General features: G+C 35.9%; 1 protein-coding gene across 1 annotated transcript in view; it reads right to left on the bottom strand.

Annotated features, from left to right (window-relative positions):
- The window catches only part of LOC107698379 (hemicentin-1-like), an 84,874-nt gene extending 66,047 nt beyond the window's left edge, over positions 1–18,827 (bottom strand). Inside the window, exons 1-6 of the mRNA XM_016499370.1 lie at positions 18,345–18,827; positions 5,374–5,444; positions 2,823–2,981; positions 2,197–2,319; positions 1,236–1,407; positions 1,036–1,142 (exon numbers count right to left, since the gene is read on the bottom strand). Coding sequence (XP_016354856.1) covers positions 1,036–1,142; positions 1,236–1,407; positions 2,197–2,319; positions 2,823–2,981; positions 5,374–5,444; positions 18,345–18,594 — 882 coding nt within the window. The 5' untranslated portion in view covers positions 18,595–18,827. The remainder of the gene's footprint in view (positions 1–1,035; positions 1,143–1,235; positions 1,408–2,196; positions 2,320–2,822; positions 2,982–5,373; positions 5,445–18,344) is intronic.
- Between the last annotated feature and the right edge of the window lie 2,801 nt (positions 18,828–21,628).

Genomic DNA, 21,628 nt, shown 5'->3' with positions numbered 1-21,628 from the left:
AATATTTGTTGTTGGACATTAAATGTGTCTTTTGTAGAATTTTAAACCTACATATAAGTGTATTTTAAACCTACATGTAAGTGAACTATTGTAATAGGTTAATCAAATGTAAGCTATAGTACAGGACTAATTACTAAGCTCAAATGAGTTCATGTGTGTTTCTTATAGCAGTTAAAATATAGTCATTTTCTTTATTATTTATTTTCATTTTTAATTCAGTGATTTTAACTTTTAATTTAGTTATTTTAATGCTTTAAAGAGCAATTTTAGATTGTAATGTTCCAATGTTCTGCTATCTGTTCTGCAAACTATAAAAGGTACAGCTGTCATAAAACCAGAGAGAAAGGCTGCATGGCTAGAAACTGTAAAAAAAATAAATAAATAAAAATAAAACATCAACTAATACCATGTGAGACAGTGGTAATATCATTGTGTTCCTATTGGTCAGTGTTAAAGGAGCTCAGCTTAGCCTGACAGTTAGCCTGCTTTAGACCAGGTCAGTTTCCCAGCATAAGTTGCCACAGTGACTAAGCTTGATCTAGGCCTATGTTAAATTTGCTTTATGGAACCAAATCATTTGACAATGAGTCAGACTAACTGAAATAAGCCTGGCTTATTTGGTTAACTTGTTTTATGAAACAGGCCTCGAGGCATTAAAAGTGATCATATTTTCTCCATTGCATCGAATTGCATTGTGTTGAATCGAATCGAAATCGGATCGCACTGCATCGTAACAGGAATGAATCGTATCGCATCGCATCGCATCAGTAGCTGCTTCATATGTATCTTTAATGTATCGTATCGTTGGCTATGCATCGAGATGCGTATCGTATCGGCCTGAGTCATGAGATGCACATCCGTAGTACCTATCCATCACTCTGCGATATGTCCTTATTCTGAGGAGATAAAACAAACTACAAGCAATAACTTTACCTTTCTGGAAAGCCACCAGTTACAGTTAAATCATCAACATTGACACAAAAGACCTATCAAATGTGTATGTGCATCTTGGTCTACGATAAACTAGTCCATCACCTTTATGGTCCACATTCCTGGCGCTGGGTCTTTGAGGTTGAGGACTTTGGCAGAGTTAGGGATGTGAAGGAGCTCAGACAGACCCTCCTTAATCCCGATAAGTTTTCCTAGAAGCAAAAGAAGTGCATGCTTCAGTTCTATATCAGTCTACACTATGTGTTAGTTCTAGGAATACTGTAATCAGACAATGTTCTCCTTACCCTGAGAATTTTGGATCTCAATATTTGGTGCAGGGCCGCTTAAAGCAACAGTCACTTCCTTCAGGCTAGGGTCAAATGGGATCTGCCAAGTGTTTGAAAGCCCATTTTGATGATCAGTCGAGAGCAAGTGAACCTTAGAAGACTGCACTGCCTCCTCTACCCATTTCAACACCTGCAGTCAAAAGATTTTTAGCAAAAATTAGCAAAGTCCATCAAAATGATTGATGGATATATAATGTGTGTGTGTGTATGTATGTATGTATAATATGTATATGTATGTATATATATATATATATATATAAGATCATCAAGAATAACAAAAGGTTAAGCTTAGAGAAACTTAAACCTATAGCAAAGGGCTAGAAATATAAAAAGGGAAGAGGAAGAGATTTGAAAATTACTGTACATTTTGAGAAGCTGTGTTTTGATGGACATTTGAAATTACAACCTCAAATAAAAACTATTTTTTGTCTTCTCAAATATTTTAGTTTGCGTTTGATACTAACATCAAAATTCTGAGGCAGCAGCAATTTGACCGCATATGAAGATTGATAGGAATTTCTTGGAACATCTAAAAAGAGCGAACTCTTCTAAATCCTTGGTTTTCAGAGAGCTATAAAACAGAATCCTGGACTTATGTCCATGTTACCGTGCTCAAATAAAGTACAGCCTTCAACCGAGAGCATACTGCATCACTGCACCTCAAGCATTTCCATCATCATTTCCAGTCTTTCTATTAATTTGCTCACTCTGTCATCATACATGGGGTGATGTAGTCTAGTGGATAAAAATCTGGGCTTGTAATCAAGCTAGGATATGAAGACATTTCATTATTATTTCATTATTAGTCCTTGGACATACAGTATATAACAGCAGCAGTGTGGTACTGTCTGAAAGTTAACATAAAGAAACTGTAGAATGATATTCTTTGGGTCAAACAAGTAGCACCAAATAATCTTACCTCATTGACTTGTTTCTTGTCCAGATGGAAAACCTGTCCTGAGCTGGTCGAGGCGATCTCCTCATACACCTTATAGCCTATATGTGATCGGTCATCACAGTCACCAGTCAACACAAAAACCACCTGCCCACACACATACATAATGATCATTATTGGTATTCCGGTACACAATTCTAAATGTCCAGATAAATTTTCATCACATTGATTTCATTCATTTAATTGCTTTTATCCAAAGCGACTTTGCAAAAAAAAAAAAGAAGTGCTGCATTATAACAATGTTCACGCTAGCACTGCATGTAAGGCATCATTTACAGATCAAAACATGGCGGATCTTTTATTAATGCTACTAAAGTGTTGCTGGAAATAGGTTGTTTGCACATGACGTCACCGATGTCGCGCGAAATGCAGCTGGAGGGCAGGAAGTGATTTTTCTCTCACGATAAAAGCTCCTTGTGGTTTCTCGGTTTGGTCGATTTGAGCATCCATAAACAACGCAAAACACAGCCATTTTGAGTTTTGTTAGTGATTTCTATGGAGAAAAATCACTTCCTGCCCTCCAGCTGCATTTCGCGCGTCATCAGAATCACGTGATTGCAAACAACCTATTGAGTGAATGATTTAATTACCTGTGACTGTTTCTGCTGAATGAGCTGAAGAACGTCGTGAGTCAACTTGTAGTCTTTTGATCGGGCATCTGTAAACACGTAAATGTAGGACCCTGGTAGAGAGATTTCAAGGGCAATCTTGATTGCTCCAATGCTCATCTCTGGACAATCTCCTCCTCCCTTAAAAAAACAAAATTATTTGTCATTAAACAGTGTTCATTATATGAAAAACACACAGAAAGCTGGCTGTTGCTTTATTTCTTTTCTCTAATGCTAGAAGATGCAAAGCATGATTTTATTGGTATACACTACCATTCAAAAGTTTCGGAACGGTAAGCTATTTAAATGCTTATAAAATAAGTCTCTTATGCTCAAAAAAAAAAATATATATTTTATCCTTACGATATTTTAAAATGTAATTTATTACTATGATGACAAAGCTGAATTTTCAGCAGCCATTACTCTGGTCTTCAGTCTCACATGATCTTTCAAATATCCTTCTAGTATGCTGATTTGGTGCTCAAGAAACATTTCTTATATTATTGTCGATGCTGAAAACAGTTGTGCTGCTTATTTAAGACATTATAAATGTCTTTATATTTTTTACTGGCACTCTTTACATTCATACATTTTGGCAGATACTTTCATCTAAAGCAACTTACATTACATTCAAAGTATATATTTTGTCAGTTTATATTTTTGTCATTCCCTGGGGATTGAAGCCAAAACCTTGATGTTGCTAGCACCATGCTCAACTGTTTTAGCTACAGCATTTCCTCTTACCCCTGGCTTGCTCACTGTCTATTTTTCTTTGCTTTTCCATTTATCTTCTTTATTTATCTCCTCTTTTCAGTCCAGCTGCTTTGGAACTTTGGAAAAATGCTACACAAATAAATCAAGATAAATTGAAATAAATATGAGCACAACTGTCAATGGAACATCCAGATTCCTCAAAGGCAGATATTTATCTTAATTGCACAAAGTTGGAAAGGGCAACGAGCTGGTCAGTAGATTTGGCCTAATCAAGAAAGTAGAAATGTACGGCATGCTGTAAAGCCTGCCATGGGAGTCAGTCATGCCTGCAACTGATGTTGACCTTGGAATGAAACATGGAGCACAATCTTGGACCCAAATGGATGACTTCCAAGAGTTCTGTTAGATATGTACCTTCCTTTAAACTGACATGTATAAAAGTAAACCGTTTTCTAATGTTTGTGTACATCAGAGTATCTTGTGATATAGGTATGTCTGTCTCTTCTCACATGGAGGGCAAAATGTCTTGTCTTCATTATGCATTCCAGGGGGCACGTGTCTGAATGAAACATCTGGAAGCAAGTGGTCTTTGCTTCTCTATTCTTTACACAAACACACACATACAACAGTGGATAGCAAACCCAAACATCAAACAGAGGAAAGATTGTAGGAAAGGTTAAGAATGTACTCAGAATGTACTCTTGTAGTTCATTTCCAGTGGCAGGTTGTTCTCTGGACACTGGAAAAGACATTACCAGTGATTTGAATAATTTATCCCTTTCAAGTCAAACACACACTTACAATGAGCTCCAAACAAACTAGACCAAATCCTGCTCTGCTTGAACTTCTGCCTCCGAGACAAAAAAAACAAAAAAAACATTCTTTGTGCCAATACAGAATTGTACTTAATCAGTGTGTCTGCATTTTCCCTGCTTTGGCCCAAACAGCTGGGACAGATGCTGAGAGTGAGAAACACACAGAGGACACTTCATTCTGAAGACGCCGGTTTCTTAATGAGGTGTCCAAGTGAAACTGTTAACATGGCAAATCACCACCAGTGAAAATAATCTGTCATTTGCTAGATTTGCAATAAATACAAATTTGTATACATTTTAACGTCCAAGAATCTGCTTTTTATTTCAGTAGCCCATTTCTGTAACAAAAAAGCAGCATTGCAAAAAAAAGAAAAAAAAATTAAGCATGATATTACAAAGACTACATAATTGGACTAATTAATTAAATTAATAATTGGTGTTGGTATTGTTATTGTACTAGGGGATTTTACATAAAAACCGTAAAGATTCATTTTTAAAAATTTCTTACAATTAAAAACTAGGGTTGTCAATAAAATCACAACTACTCTGAAGACTTCCAGCCAGTATTTAGAAAATATTATAAAACAATAAGTGAAATAGAGTTTGTTAAATATGTTGAAAATGATTGCATTAAAGATATTTAATAGTAATATAAATGAATTAATATTAATTAATATTAATGTTAACTTTGACAGTGCTAAAAATACATTGCTAAATTGTAAAATCTAAATCATCTGGATACCCAAGGTGCATTGCTTTCAAATCACAAAGGTGCTCATTCAAATCATCATACCTGCTAGATATACTGCAATACAAGCCAAAGATACTATCCCATGGGTGCAAAGACTCGTTTTTCATAGGAAATATATAACTTAAGAACATTTTAGCAGAGTGACTGTTCTCTGGCTGTTAAGACTCTGAGCACATTTTTGGACTGAATATGGATTCAAATAGACCTGTGATCAAATATGTCAACAAACCTAATGTGAAGCACATGAGCTCACCTGGACGTAAAGCTCCCGCAGCTCATCCTGGAACTTCTTTGGGTCTGTTGTTATTGTAATGGGTCCAATCTCTGCAGAAAACAACAAGTGCCATTAGAGGCAAAAATAAGCTGTTGGAATACGGTAAATGACCTCGTAGATTGAAAGATTAGAATGGGTTTTGTTTTGTCCACTCAGATGCCAAATATTTATGCTGTCAGCCAGTGGCGGATGTATAGGATCAAGGGTCACAGTTGAACTAGGATGACAGGGAGCTTGCTGTTTAGTGCCAGGAGGTTTTCTGAGCCCTAGAAACCAAGAGTGTTTTTTTTTTCATTTGAACCTTCTATTACATTAAGTTGTGTATATTGTGCCTTTATTTCGAGCAACAGGGTCAGAATAAGGTACAGACACACCATATTTCAGTAAATCAGACAAGGCAATATTACAATTTAAATTTAAATTTGTTTAATTGTGCAGCCCAAGTATTGCATTAATTAGCATAGCATGCTGTGGTAAGTAAACCTGCTGGGTCTAACCGGCAGTGGCTCTGTCCTAAAAAACAGCCTGTTCTCATTATGTTCCCATCAGCTGTTCTCCTTCATAATAGGAAAGACCTTATAACTCAGGTATGCTCTTCTGTCAGCGGCAGGAGAGTCTGGCGTGAGGTCATTGTGCTGCGGTTGCCTGTGTCAGTGTGCATGGGCCAATGACATCATGTGCCGTTTCTGAAGCCATGTTGTCTCTGCTTTCCAGCTTTCTTTCTTTGTTCAAGGTTTGATGAGCTGTAAAACTGTTAAACATGTTCTTTCTTTCCAAGGAAGCATACAAGATAACTATAGTAGTGCCAAGTCAACACATTGTACCAAACGTAACAACTCAAACACTCCATTCATACACACTGCAATCAGACACAGATTTAATACAAACAAAATAGTCACATTATCATGATTATTTTGTTAATAGGAGGGAGAACTTCAAACAACTAGCCTATAAAAGTGAAATTTTTTCCAAACCACTAAGCAAATACATCCTCTTTGAACCAATTCAAAAGTCAGGAAGTACAGTAGCATCCAAAACCTACAAATTTCTTGACACCAAAAATTATAGGGGCTGCGCAAGAGAGACTCTGAGATCCTTTTGATGCATTCCCCATATCTAAAGTGCCTCTGAAGTGTATTTTGTTTTGCATATATTACCATCTTCAGAAAATAAATATTTATAACTGATTTTCTATGGTTTGCTTTCAGTTTATGTGAACAAAGAAAAACTTTATGGTCTAACGTAAGTTCTTGAAAACACTGTACAAACAAATGCTTGCAGAACTGTAAAATCTTCCTCAAGAGACATTCAGATTCAGAGCGTTGATATTTTGGCACTATAGAAAACAACTTGAAGTGCAGAAAAAGAACATTTAGGTGATCAAAGCTCAAACTGTGTTTAACAAGATAGTAATTTTGACTGCTCTGCATGCTGAACTGGCTTCAAGTGAATGCTTTCATGAATGGAAAAGTTTACAAAGTCCTGGGACATTTCTCTCGATTAAGGGGTTTTATCTTAGAAGCCTGGAAGCTGGTTGTCTTTACCTCTCCTTTGACCTAAAAGTGGCATCACAGTTAAGGGAAGCTGGGGCAAAGTGCACATGGAAACATTAAAAACGGGGGAAATGGTGAAGTGCTGCGAGGTTAAATGCCAGTTGCATTAGAACAACTTTGAAAAGGAGAAAAAAATAATGATAATCAAATTGGAAGACATTTAGGAGAAAGACAGACAACAGATGATGAACTTATATGATTATGGTGAATAAAAGCATAAAAACCTTATAGAAGAAAATGAACGATAATAAAAGAGGAAGCAAGTGATTTATTTGAGCTATCTGGTTTTAAGTCAGCTTAGATCATTGAAGGAAAGTCACAGTGTTTTCTCATGAACATAGACATATGCTTGCAGTCAGCACTGAATAATGACGACATATCTTTTAAAACACTAAGTATTTGAAACCATTCAAGGGGTCATACAATGAGGATTCACATTTTCCATGATCATTTGAGGAAAAATTTTACTCTACTATGAAAACATAGAAAGCTCCATAAGTTTAAATTTTATAATGTCCTTCTCAATTAAAAAAATCAGCATTTATTGAAAGTAACAAAACAGCTCTGCAACTTTCTGACCTTAGACAGATACATTTGAACATCTGAAAAGCAAGACTCAAGAGAAATGTCTCAAGAAGAGAGGCTATTAAACTAACATTTCCAGAAATGCTATCTCTATGCCCCCTGCCTTCCATTATTATTATTATTAAAAGCCCATTTTCAAAAATAAGTTGTTCTCTTCACTAAAGGCCAAATCACTTCAGCTTGTCTGTCTAAATTAAGAATTAAGGAACAATCTTAAAAAGAGATGGATGGAGCCTGGGAAACCACTGTGGAAGTTAAGTTACTAACCTTCCACCACATCTCTCCTGCCAAAGACCAAAGAGTTTATATAGACGTGGAAGTAATCATATTAGCAGCCCTGAACATTTGTTTTCATCCCTTTTATTCCAGCAATCAGGAGGTTCTGAATCAAACTCACTATGTACTATGCAAATGAACGATTAAGAGCATCAGATGCCGTTTATGCTCCAGGGATAAACATGTTGTATTTATTACAGGGCACTGTCCACAATGACAATACAATGATGCCAGTGTAGATAGCAGAAATGACTGTTTCATTGCTGTGGCACTTTTATGAGATCACCCTCTTTTTTCAATATGTTTTAAATGTTGTTCATATAGAAGTTTTAAGTAGAAATTTCCAACAACAGCTACAATGGATTCTTCCTCCTTTACGTGTCTTTCCACTGGTAGATCCAAGATGGACATTTTATGACCATGTTTAAAATTGTAGGTATAGCAATCAAGTCCAAGAATAACCAAATAACATAACGAATACACTAAATTACTAACAGAATTAACATCATGAACTATTAAACATGTGGAGGAAATAACAGCAATAAAATGTATTAAAACATCTGCTGACAGCAAATATGTTGCACAGACTCCTCTAGGAACAGAAATATTTGACTGATGCAGGATAATCACTTCAATTACTTCAGCATAGTGCCAGGAAACTACCAAAACAGTAAGCCTTTGTAAGAAAGGAAGAAAAAAAAAGATGACTGATGAAAAAGAACAGTTCAATGAGCCAGGGCCAACTTCTGGCAGGGTCAACTTCACCACAACCAATGTTCAGGATAGAATCACAACTCTCCACACTCGTTGTGCCATAAAGGTGACAGAGAAACATGGAGTGACATGAAAAGAAAAGCGGGATGTGTCCCAAACAATATGAGAAAAAACTTGCTATTATATTAAGTGGTGCACTCCATATCATTTATCGAGCAACACTGCAACTTGTCACATTAATGTAGAATATAACTGATGTGTGGTTATTGGTACGCATACAGTTTATCATTTATTTACCTTCAAATGTGGTTTACCAATCAGAATTTAAAGGCAGAACTATCCATTTCATAATATTATTGTAATATTACTGTTTTGAGTCAACTGTTATTAATTATCCAAAACAGATATTAGTGTATGTTTGGAGTCATTAATATATCTATCTGGTTTGAGACCAGTTGTAAACCTACCAGGATGCTTGACCACAAAACCAACAATGTACCAAAGTCTGTCGGAAAAGTAAGAAAGAACATTGCAAGGTTTTGTAATGCATTTGTGTGTGTGTGTGTGTGTGTGTGTGTGTGTGTGTATTGTGGACTGTTAATATAGATGTGATCATGAATGTTTATAAAATTTTATAACAATTTCGCTGACACTGAAGCTTTCATAGAAGAGAATCCTTAGAAAACGTATGTTAATGACAAGTTTGCTGATGTCATCAGAAGGCAAGGGTTAAACTTGACTAACACCATGTCTACACCGGACGCGAGCGGCGTGGTGTGGCGCGGCGCGACAAAATACTATAGAACTCATTGTAATCAGTGATGCTGTCTATACTGGATGCGGCGCGGCGCGACACGACAAATCCCCGACAGAAAACTGCTGCTGTGTTCTATTTATGACGTATTGACACAAATTTCTAATGATTTTCAACGGTCGCTTTGTCGCGTCCAGTGTAGACAGACTTTAGCTGTTGCGGCGGGCCGCAACAACTGTCACGTCCGGTGTAGACACAGTGTAAGGGGTCTAAAGCCAATCTGTTTCTAATTTAGGCCAGTAGCATGATTGGTTTGGCACTGGGTATATTTCACTGGCTAAGTGAGACTCAGGATTTCCAGTATGAGCTCTCTGGAGGAGTTTCCAAGTTTGACTGACACCATTGAATGGCTGGTGATGTGACAGCGCCCCCATAAAACAGCCAAAACGAGTCAAAGTGTTTCCCTCAGTATGCGACTACAGCTGCAACCAGCACAACAAAAAAACTTAAAATACTCAGAACAGAAGGGCATATAAAACTTGAATGGTTGAATATCAAATAACTCTAACTCTAATATGGATTTATTATTCCCCCCAGAGAGACTTGTAATCAGTCATCATCCAACTATAATGGTGGTAGTGTTTCTTGAGCACTAAATCAGCTTAATAGAATGATTTCTGAAGGATCATGTGACACTGAAGACTGGAGTAATGGCTGCTGAAAATTCAGCTTTGCTATCACAGGAATAAATTACATAAAAAATGTAGTAATACAATTTAATTTGTAATAATATTCCACAATATCACTGTTTTAAACTACAGTACTTTTAATCAGAAAAAAATAGCCTTTGTGAGAATAAGACTTCTTACAAAGACATTTTACTGACTATTTGATTCAACGTCCCATATTTACAGGAGACAAGTAAGAGGAAGAAAGCCCATTTTTCAGACAGGTTTGTTATCATATGCAAAAATGGGATAAAAATAAAAAATAAAATACAAATAGATAAAATGAAGTTTCTTACTTGGTTCTTTCTTAAGTAATACCTCCCAAACTATAAATCAACTCTTCTCAGCTACTCAATATGAATGCTATACAGCTACAGTATGTAACATATGGCTTCCATTACTCTCAACATACAATCATTTAAAAACCAGAAACATCGGCTGTGATGTAAGACTGTTGGCCCTAACATATAGAGCGTTGGTTGATGTACATTTGTTTTTAAGCCTTGCCAAGTCACTGGTTGCAAGTCCATAACTTTTTCATGCCATAACTGTATTTAGCTGAATTGTATGATTTAAATGCTGCTGGTTTACAAGTATGACCAAAGTAACCATATCTATCTGTATAATACAGCTACACAACGTTTTGTAAAAATATGAGAGCTCTGAAAAGCTCAAATGCACCATCGGTTTTACAGCAAAAATTGTATCCGGTTTTGGTACAGTATGAGCTTTGAGGATTTGTTTATGGTAACTCAAACAAAGCCATTTAATGGAAACCAACTGTATATTGGTGCAAAGCATTAGTCATTAGTCATATGAGTCCAATAGGGCCAATAAAAAAACAATCCAGTCCTGAACCACTTTATAAGATGTAAAGTACACAACAAATGTTGCTCTGATGTAGAGTACATTTGTTTAATTGTGTCAGATATCCTATAGACAAAGACCCAGCACCATTGGCCAAATCATCGACCACACATGCTCCACTCACTCAAAACCACAAACCCAGAGAGGACTAAGTCTAACCATACATTTCCTCACACTTCTCTCATGCTCACACCACAAAACTTTCAGCAGGCTGGCCTCTAAAGAACAGCTTGAACTGAAGGTCAGAAGGTCTCCATTGCTTGCTCTGTAAAGCCAAAAATCAGACCAGAGATCATAACACAGACACAGCAAATGCTGGTATGCCAGCTGGGAGCTGACTGGCGTTTTTTCAGCCGCTCAGGAAATGTTTCATCAGTGAGATGGTGACTCCCCTGAGAGACAAAAAAAATGGGGAGACAGAAAGGGATGAAGAAACACAGGAATAGACAGACCCAGATAGGAATGCAAATCAGGGGTCGAGAGCAGGGGAGAGATGAAAAAAGACATGAAAGCTAATCAAATCTGTGAAAAGGCGAAAATGATTTAAAAGAAATCTCTTACTACTCCTAATATTTCAAAAAGTTTTTCTCTGAAAAAGAGAAATTTGAATGAATGTAAAAACAAATATTTAATTAAAATATTTTAAACATTTAATAACAAGAACTTCTTGACAGCACTTCAGCTGTTGTCTGCTGTCTGCTGTAAACTACCCATGTTGTTTCACTCGGAGCATAAAGTCGGATCGCATACAGATGAGACTCATTTTCCGAGAGGAGGAGGTCAGGTAAATGAGTGTTTCACATACATAACCACAAATTGAACATGCCAGGGTTTTCCCTCACACAGCCTCTATAAAAGTTACCAAACAACTTACATGCTGTTTTTTAGCTAATTTAAAGAGAAATTGAAGCATGGTTTGATTTAGGACTGTCTGTGATTGTGTATATTATTTTTTCGCTTCTCATTTATTTTGACCTTTGTAGAACTGTAACTAAAGCTAAATGTCTTGTTCCGTTACATTATAGATTTGGACCATTTTCCCAACTTTCTAGGTTTAAAAAAAGCGAAAAGACATTTGGTGCTGCAGGTATTGCTGGCTTCTCATCCAATGAAAACAGACAACTGAATATATGACCTGATTATGGGCTCCTCAGAATGTTCATTATAGATGCATCATCAGGAATAATACTGATCTTAATTAAATTCTCATTTAATTATATTCATAATTGCATAATTCTATTTTATTTCTATATATATATAGGACTTGGTTTATTTCATTGGGTTATGTGATGCATTCATCCAAGCAACAGACACTCGATCAACTGATTTACTGTTGGTTTTTAATGTTAAATATATTGATGTCTTAAGAGTGCAGGGTACCCAAAATAAAGCTAATACATATGATATTACATTATTTCATTACATTATTATAAGGATGCTGCAATTAAATTAAAATTTATTTTACATAATATTTACTACAATAATAAAAAATATATTGTTGTGATGATATTTTCTAAAATAAAGAAATGAATAAAATGGAAGCAAATACTGTAACCAACCATACACTTAATAAGTCTGGTAAGTCTGTGCAAACTGGAAATAATTTTTTTCACAAATAAAGACCAGGCAATGCTAATTTTAGTGGCAAACTGGATATAGCACAGCATAATTTAAAGTTGAAAAATGTTTCAGCCAATGCAGTATAGGCCTTGGCGATATATAGGTCAACCACAATAAGTAATAATTACAGAGATCCTAACCCCATCCAGATCAGTACATGAAATCACCAATGTCCTCAAGTATGGTAACATTAACTCAAATGTCATTCAAAGAATTAATCCTATCAGAAACACACTTAAAAGAGCTCACATCACATGCCACATGTTTCACTACAAACAAAAAGGTACCCATTTCACATGCTTGATAGGAAAAAATAGCTTTGTTTTGAATAGATAAATATAGTCACATCATCCAAAATCATGTCACTAAACAAGATTAGCACAAACAGACTTCATTTATGCAGACCAAATGTGTTTCCCCAATCAGAGCCAAAAACTGAAGAAAGTTCTGAATGAAAAACATAATTGTTCACAAATGATCAAAACAGCCTGTCCTATCATCTAAATAATGTAGCAGAGTCAAATTTTGATCATAAACAGTGCTGAGTAATTACCTCCTTAGAGTATAGTGTGTTTTGAGAAATGCTTTCACATCTGACTACTTTTGACAGAGAAATGCACTAAGCCCTGTGTGTGCAAATTTGTTTGTATATAATTTTTATATACAGTATGATGTCCCAGGACCATCAGAAAATTCCCTTAAAACAACGTTTCTCTAAAGAAGGCATCAATGAACTGTTGGGTCTCAGGTCAAATATATTACATGTTTCATATTGATGTAATGTTAATATTGTCTTGATACTTCTCTCCAGATCTCAGGAATTAAACTTTATGTACAGTAGATCTTCCAATTTGGACCTTCAAGACTATTTAGGTTGCCTAAAACCCTGCTTCAGTCGTGACATGTTTACACATAATCCAAAACAATTAATCAGTGTCCTGTGAAACTTTCAGGACAGGTAACTGTCTCAAGAAGTACAGTCCGGTAAACCCCCTGACCCTGTCATGCATAATAATGCTTTACCAATCAAAGGTACATTTTTGAAATTCACAAAACAATTTGTAAAGATCTAATTCTGCAGTGCAACAGGCCCCATTTCACACCTGGAAAATACGATGGCGTACGAAAAATTATTTGGCTATTTTGCTATAATTGAGCCAAGCTTTATGTCAGATCATATAAGAGACCCAAGTTCAGTCATAAATCCATTTTGTAAATTGTGTGCTTTCATACAGTGTTTTGTCTGTATCTAGTCATATTTAAATAATACAAAAGAATGTGTGACATCAAAGTAATGAAAACGCATAAGCAATTATTTGGCCTGGAGCAAGCAAAACTTTGCTCTACATCATATAAACAGAGGCTTTAATTTTCCACTGACTTGTAGCAGCTAATGCAATTACGCTCTAATAGTATCCATGTTTGTCTTTCAAACATCTGAAAATCATACACAGGCCAAAAGTCATCTATTGTCCTTTCATCTGTCATTCCGAACTCATCTCAAGTTCAACTTCCCAGCAGACTTCGACCTTTGCCCTGCACCAGTCACAAAAGGTCAAAGAATCTCTCCGTGTCCAATCAAAACAATTCCTACGGCTCAGAAAGAGCAATTAGTGGCCAAATACACTACCAGTCAAAAGTTTTTGAACAGTAAGATTTTTTTTATGTTTTTTAAAGAATTCTCTTCTGCTCACCAAGCCTGCAAAAATTAATACTTTTATTTAGCAAGGATGCTTTAAATTGACCAAGAGTGATGATAAAGACATTTATAATGTTACAAAAGATTTCTATTTCAGATAAATGCTCTTCTTTTGAACTTTCTATTCATCAAAGAAACCTAAAAAAAATTCCACTCCGCTGTTTACAACATAATAATAATAATAAATGTTTTTTGAGCAGCAAATCAGAATATTAGAATGATTTCTGAAGGATCGTGTGACTGGAGTAATGATGCTAAAAAAATCAGCTTTGAAATCACAGGAATAAATTACATTTTAAAATATATTAAAATAGAAAGTAATTTTAAATAGAAAAAATATTTCACTATATTACTGCTTTTGTTGTATTTTGGATCAAATAAATGCAGGCTTGGTGAGCAGAAGTAAAGAGTAAAAATCTGGTGGTAAGAATCTAGCTAGAATCCCAAGAACTGCAGCAAATTGTTCATAATACTTGTAGTTTACTCCTGTTAAAAAGTTTGGGGTCAGTAAGATTTTTTTTTACTAAATATTTAAGTCTCTTATACTCGTCATCAAGGCTGCAATTATTTAGGCAAAAAAAGAAAAACAGTAAAAACTATATAGTGGAATATTAATACAATTTAAAATAGTTGTTTTAACATAAATGTAATTTATTACATTGAACTGAATTTTCAGCAGCCAGTCTTTGGTGTGGCACGATCATTCAGAAATCATTCTAATATGCTATTTTTGTGCTCAATAAACATTTCTTATTATTTTCTGTTGAAAACAGTTTTTTTGGTAACAATTTTGTTCATTTTGATCAATTTAATGCATCCTTACCAAATAAAAGGTTTAATTTCCCCCCACCCCCACAAAAAAAAACACACTTTTGATACATGTCATGAATCCCCACATAAATATAAGGTAAGCGCTTACAGTAACTACTGGGTACAGTAGCACTTTTTGGAAAATGGCTCTGTGTAACACCTTAGGCACTGGAATCAGTGCATGCACTGTTCTCAAATTAAAGAGTGTTATATTATTCTCTCCTCATCATTAAAGAGATGAAATAGAAGAATCACACCATACTCCACCGTACTCTGAAACCCTATTTAACCCACCCCACCCACTGTCACAAATTCCTGCCTAATGGCATCATTACGGGCCATGTTCACGCCAATCCCCTTGTAATCTAGGGGTATTTCGAGATGAATGTAGCTTCAGAGGACAAGCAGCAAAAGGGTCAAAGAGCTGTTTAGTTAAGCAATGAGCTTTGAAAATGTTAAAAGCATTGAAAGCATCAATATTCCTCCTATCCCGTTTTGAGCGCTGTGGTAAAAGGTCTAACTATAGGGAGCAGATGCGACCAATCAGAGTGAAGAAGGATAAAATGCTCCTTAAAAATGTTAAGGTGATTATAGCTCCAAAGACATCAACAAGTTGTAAGCATGTCAATGTTCATTTACAAAGCAGGCTGTCAAACTATTTGGTAGGTTCAGCCATTTGAAACTGTGACGGGATGTAGAAAGAGCAAGATAAATCTCATACAAAAATAAGGGAACTTTTCTTCATTGACTACAGAAAGACAAAGGGAACTATTTGCTTTGGAAAGCTGACTGATATTCATATCCATCCAGCTGCTATCATCAGGATCTTCAGGAACCTGGAAAATTCAGTCAGAGTAGTAATGGTCTCTTAAGAATACCAATTATGCTTATTCTCTGTCTGAAGTTTATATCATTTGTCACAGCTTTCCTGACAGTTTTAGGATGACAAGAATGAACTTAAGAAGTCTTCCTGTTCGTCTCTACGATTCTCCAGCTCCCTAAAGCCTGTCCAGAAGCCAATATTTGGACAGATTCAAAGCGTGCACAAAATAATATAAACAGTACTAATAAAGAGCAAAAACCTTGAAAATTGTGTGAGAAATATAGTTTCCAAACTCAGCCTGCTCTAAGTAATAGTGTTTCTATGCCCAAAATCACACACATTTAAACACATCCAAGTTCAGGAACTGGATAACAGGGGGTCATATTTACAGGCCTGTGTGTGTGTATTTGAGTATGCATGCATGTGTGTGTGGGAAGTACATCACTGGAGTCTTAGGAAAGCAGTAGCACAGGGAGCCTGTGGCCACACACTGCTCAATTGGCCAACTGCTCTTTAAAAGATCTCTGGACATCTGAAATTCATTGAAGCCTCCACTGACTATTAACCCTTATTCAGTGCCCAAAGGGACTTTCTATTTCCTCTTCCAGGTCGCAGTCGAAGAGTTACCAGAGGATGCATGCATTTATCTACCAGTACAGTCTGAATGAACCAAACCGATTCTCCAAAAAGAACTCAGCTAACCGATTTTATGTTTACTTGGGCTTTATTCCTAAAAAATAAAGTAGGAAAACTCAAAAGGCATTTTTCCTTACTATTCTAAATCATTGCAAATAACTGATGATTAGTTAGATATCAATTTGCTACAGAAATTCTTTGATAAATTTGGTTGAATCTGAAGCCAAATACGCTAAATGATCCAAATTAAAACAAATTGAAATGGATTAAAATCTGTTCACAGTTTGATCTAGTCCTTCCTTTCCTGAGAGCAGGGTTTTTCTTTGATTTATGCAATAAAACACATGAACACTATCCAAAAAGCCAGACGCAGATTGACAATTTCTTGACATGTGTGTTGTCTAAATAATGCATATTCCACTCCTTTGGCTGCATCTCGCATCTGCAAGGCTTCATAAAACGATCTACAATAATGCAAACAAATAGGCGACAGCCCGAATTCAGTACATGATTGCACACATCTGGAACAATCTTGCTTTCCCTCTCCCTCTCTAAGAGTCTTCTGTTGTGTTACAAATCTTTCGGTTTAGTTACAGTGGACAGCGCATTCTGAAGCAATAACCAGATACAGCGTGCATCTTGAAAGAAATTCCTGAGCACCCCAAGGAGTGGATGGAAAATGTATTTGGCATGCTGCGTTTGGACACTTTAGGTCAGAATAAGGTTGGGAACGAAGAAGGGGGAGGCTTAACATCTCTTGAGACGATACTTTCTGTTGAGACTCTCTCTCACTCTTCGAAGGCGTTTGAAGAGTTTAGATGCATAGTTTTTCATCCTTACTACCACAAGAAGTTGCTTACCCTGCAATTTTATCATTTGTATGCCATCATCTTGGTTCAGCTTTTGTAGATTAGAGTAGTGAACTTGCCCTTGTACTTGAACTAATTACAAAGCCAAAACTCCACCGTGTTCAAAGTCTTTGCCCCAAAAAAGTGAGTCTGACATTCAATATTCAGGTCCTCATATCATTATTCAGTATATCAGGTATACATTAGACAAATCTAAATGTATTAAATTTACATGCAACATATTGACACTTAACCTATGTCTACTCAAAAAATACCAAATTATTAGAGTCGTTAGAGTACTCTAACTGTCATGTACAGTCAGTAAAGTACCTTCCATGGAAAAAGGATGCACTAGCAGGCATTCAAATGCTTCCAAGCTTGTTCCGCCTGGATAGACGGAATGATAATGACAGTGAATTCAGCGCACAGAACATCTGGGCACTACAAACAATGCTTTGATATCTCCTGTAGGTGTGAGACACTTCAGCATGAAGCAGCTCTCAGCAAACTAACAGATTTGTCATGTTTCTGGCAACAAGTCCCTCTTTAAGATGAGATACATCTGTAAACATCCTTAAAACAAGATACATTTTCTTAACAAGAAAAGTTGTGTAACAGAGAATATATAGTTAATTTTTCTTAAACCCTTGGCAAAATGTTTTTTTCTTGTTTTAAGAATAAACCAAATTGCATTAGATTTATGCTTAAATCAAGAAAAAACACAACATTTCCTCTGAAATATGTATTAATAATGTAAAGTAAAATCATGGTCTAGTTTGGTGTTAATACTGGAAAACACAGTAGGCTATATGAGTTGTAGTTAAAGGTCATCTAAGGGAAGAAAGGAACATGTTATGCTTATCAAACGAAACATAATGTTCCCCAAAAATGCTAGGAAGGGGAACTTTGTGCAAAAAAATAAATAATTATATTTTAATGCCACCATTAATGTCACAGACTTACTGAAATAGACTTGCGTAGGAACAAGACACCTTTCGTTAAGAAGAATAAACGCTCATTTGCGTTGCTTTATGTACCTGGGTCATGAAAAGGCACCAATGCGAAGTTGTACAGTGGTCTCTGAGGTCTGCTGAGGGATGTTTCCAATATCTTCGATGCTCCTTCAATCACTTGCACTAAATCATCGTACATGGAGCCGGTGACATCAAACACAAACGCCAAGGTGGACGCTCCCTCAGGGATTTCTTCATTTGTGTCCTGGGCTGCTGACAAAACGTTAAGAACTAATATCAGACCCAGAAAAAACGGCGAAGGTCTCATGTCCATCTTGAGATTTTCAACTGCTCCTCGGCAAAAAAAAAAAAAAAACCTCGACAGAAGATTCAGCGACGAGCTGAGGGAAAATTACAATACATTGGTTCGAAATGTCAACACGGGCACTACTGGGAAAAAATAAAGTCTTTTGGGAGACAAAAATGTGAAGAAAAGATTCAGAGTCAGATTTATCCTGACCGTCGCTTGCGCGAGGATGCTTTGAGTTTGTTTTAGTGCATGCGCGTCCTGCTTCTCGGACGTTTCTCAACACACTGTCGCCGTTACAGACGCTGAACCACTATAAAGTTATTTTCACCAGAGCGACACAGCACGCACCTCAGGCAAACTATGACTCGCCGTATTAAGACGCTGCGCTCTGATTGGTCCACAGCTCTTTTGGGGTCGCGAGGGGCTCCTGTGCATATTGACAGACCATGTATATTAATGGCCTTACATTTCATGGGGTCTACATATAAGAAACAAATCTCACACAATATGTTTTAAATATGTTTAGTGTTAAAACTAAACAGTTAAAAGGAATATAATAGGAATGTAAGGAATTAAATTGAAATATACCTACTGTCCCAAAAGGAAATTTTCTTGGACACTATTACACATTAATAAACAAATAAACACTATAAGGCAATAAAATACATTTAAAACGTTAAAACAATAAATAAAAGTAAAAATAATACGAATTAAAATTCAGTTTCCTTGGACTTCACACACATGTTGGGTTTTAAATTTTATGGGGAGTTTCCACAGACATAATAATGATTTTTATGCTGTACAAACTGTATATTATATCCCCTAAAATCTCTACAATTTGCAGAAACCTTTCTGCATTTTTACATTTTGAAAAAAAAAAAAAAAACAAGAAAACTTCTAGTATGATTTATAAGCTATTTCCCATACATTTAAAACGTTAAAACAATAAATAAAAGTAAAAATAATACGAATTAAAATTCAGTTTCCTTGGACTTCACACACATGTTGGGTTTTAAATTTTATGGGGAGTTTCCACAGACATAATAATGATTTTTATGCTGTACAAACTGTATATTATATCCCCTAAAATCTCTACAATTTGCAGAAACCTTTCTGCATTTTTACATTTTGAAAAAAAAAAAAAAACAAGAAAACTTCTAGTATGATTTATAAGCTATTTCCCCCAAAATGTTCCCACAAGGTAAAAGAATTCAGGTTTTACTATCCTTGTAGGGACATTTGGTCCCCACAACATAGGATTTACCTCACTCACACATACAGACACAGTTCAAGCAGAGCTCTGTCGTTTGAGTTTTTGTTCTTTTACCACCACCTAATGGTAGGCTACAGAAGCTGAGATTGTTGTCTTTTCTACAACATTAAATGCCAACAAAAATAAAGGTGTCCGGTAAAGGAGGGGCAATGTCATTGTGAAATGTCACCCTTTAAATAATTACATGATGTATTTTTGTTGGCGGTACGTTTTTTATGTAAAATGTTAAAGTCAGTTAAGTTTGCTTGTAAGCTTTTAAGACTTTGTAAGAAAAGGATCAGGGTCGGCAGATTTTTGTGAGTAGGCCTAATGTAGTAAAAAAAAAAAAAAGACTTTGGAAGACTGGAAAAGAGGAGCCAAATAGACAGCCATTCATGGTAGAATAATTAACGAACATGGCCGTCTGTCAGACCACAACACATAAATGCCATTTGGGCTGATGAGATGTTAATATTAAGTCATTTGGAAAAAGACGCAAGGGAATAGAGTAGTTTGCCATTAATTCAGCCCCATGTTGACGTAAATGAGAAGAAAATATATTTTACAACACTAGATGTCACCAGAGCAATTATTTTAACATTTCAAAGTGTGTTTTGCAGTACGATCATAAATCCTTACTCTAAATGGCAACGCCCGTTTAAATGTTTCTTACCTTCAAAATTAAAATACTTAGTATAAGGGCCTTCTCTCCATTCTTTCTCCCAAAATATGCATTTTTGTTTAAAGCATTATTTAATCTACTTATTTAACAGAGTTTTAAATAATGTATGCTGTTCCTTCAGACTGGGATCTCTTTAAAACCAAGGTCAGGATATTCTCTTAATTCAGTCCATGCTCTTCCTTGAACCACCTGTCACCTGATACTTTCCAACTGCTAAAAGGAAAAAGTAAAAAGATTGTTTTGAAACCCAATTAGCACCCAATTTCCTTTGGACTTTGGTCCATTAGTCCAAGTCAAGACTAATCGAAACTTCAATCTCCATGTTAATGGCAGCTCAAAGCAGAGCTGTTAAGGGCTTGAGTGATTACAAGGGTGACTTATTCTCCCACACACCCTCCCAACCAACATAACTCCCCACTTAAAAAAAAAAAATAATAATAATAATTTGTCCACTAGAGTGCGCCATGTAACATGCAAAAGTAGCATCACAAACTCCTATGAACCTATGTTAAAAATTATGCAATTGCATAGGCTACATAATATGAAGAGAAAAAACACAAATAATGTTTTTAATTATAATATTTCCATCATTTAATGTTTATTATATATTTATTTACAAATTAATCCAGCATGCATTAGCTAAAATATATACCACCACTGACTAGTGAATGAAACAAAATTAATGCAGCTCAAAACAAGAATCTACTGAATTACACACTGAATTACATTTTAATATCAGTAAACATTGAAATCCCAACAGTCACACCCTTGACATGATAAAAGTCTCATTTTTGCGTACTGGATTACTGGAATTGACTGATAATTAACTCTCTGAAACTGTCCTCTTTTTCTATGTTGACAGGTGTGTTGATTATGAGTCTTCTGTGGCTTGAGCTGATGGTATGGAGGCAGGATGTTTATGTTGGATATGCCCACTCATCTGCTGGTTGCGGGTTTGAATCAGGGCTCAACACCAGCACTGTCTGTGCTGTTGATGCTAAAGATCAAATACACACAATGGTAGGAAAAAAATGACCAAAGCAGAAATTGTACCAGCTACACATTACTACCTTGCCATCCAAACACGTACATGCACTAACTGGGTATTACTAATGCTATCTGTT

This window comes from Sinocyclocheilus anshuiensis, unplaced genomic scaffold (genome assembly GCF_001515605.1).
Source record: "Sinocyclocheilus anshuiensis isolate Anshui unplaced genomic scaffold, SAMN03320099.WGS_v1.1 scaffold1746, whole genome shotgun sequence".
Classification (NCBI taxonomy): Eukaryota; Metazoa; Chordata; class Actinopteri; order Cypriniformes; family Cyprinidae; genus Sinocyclocheilus; species Sinocyclocheilus anshuiensis.
This window is presented reverse-complemented; position numbering and strand designations above follow the sequence as displayed.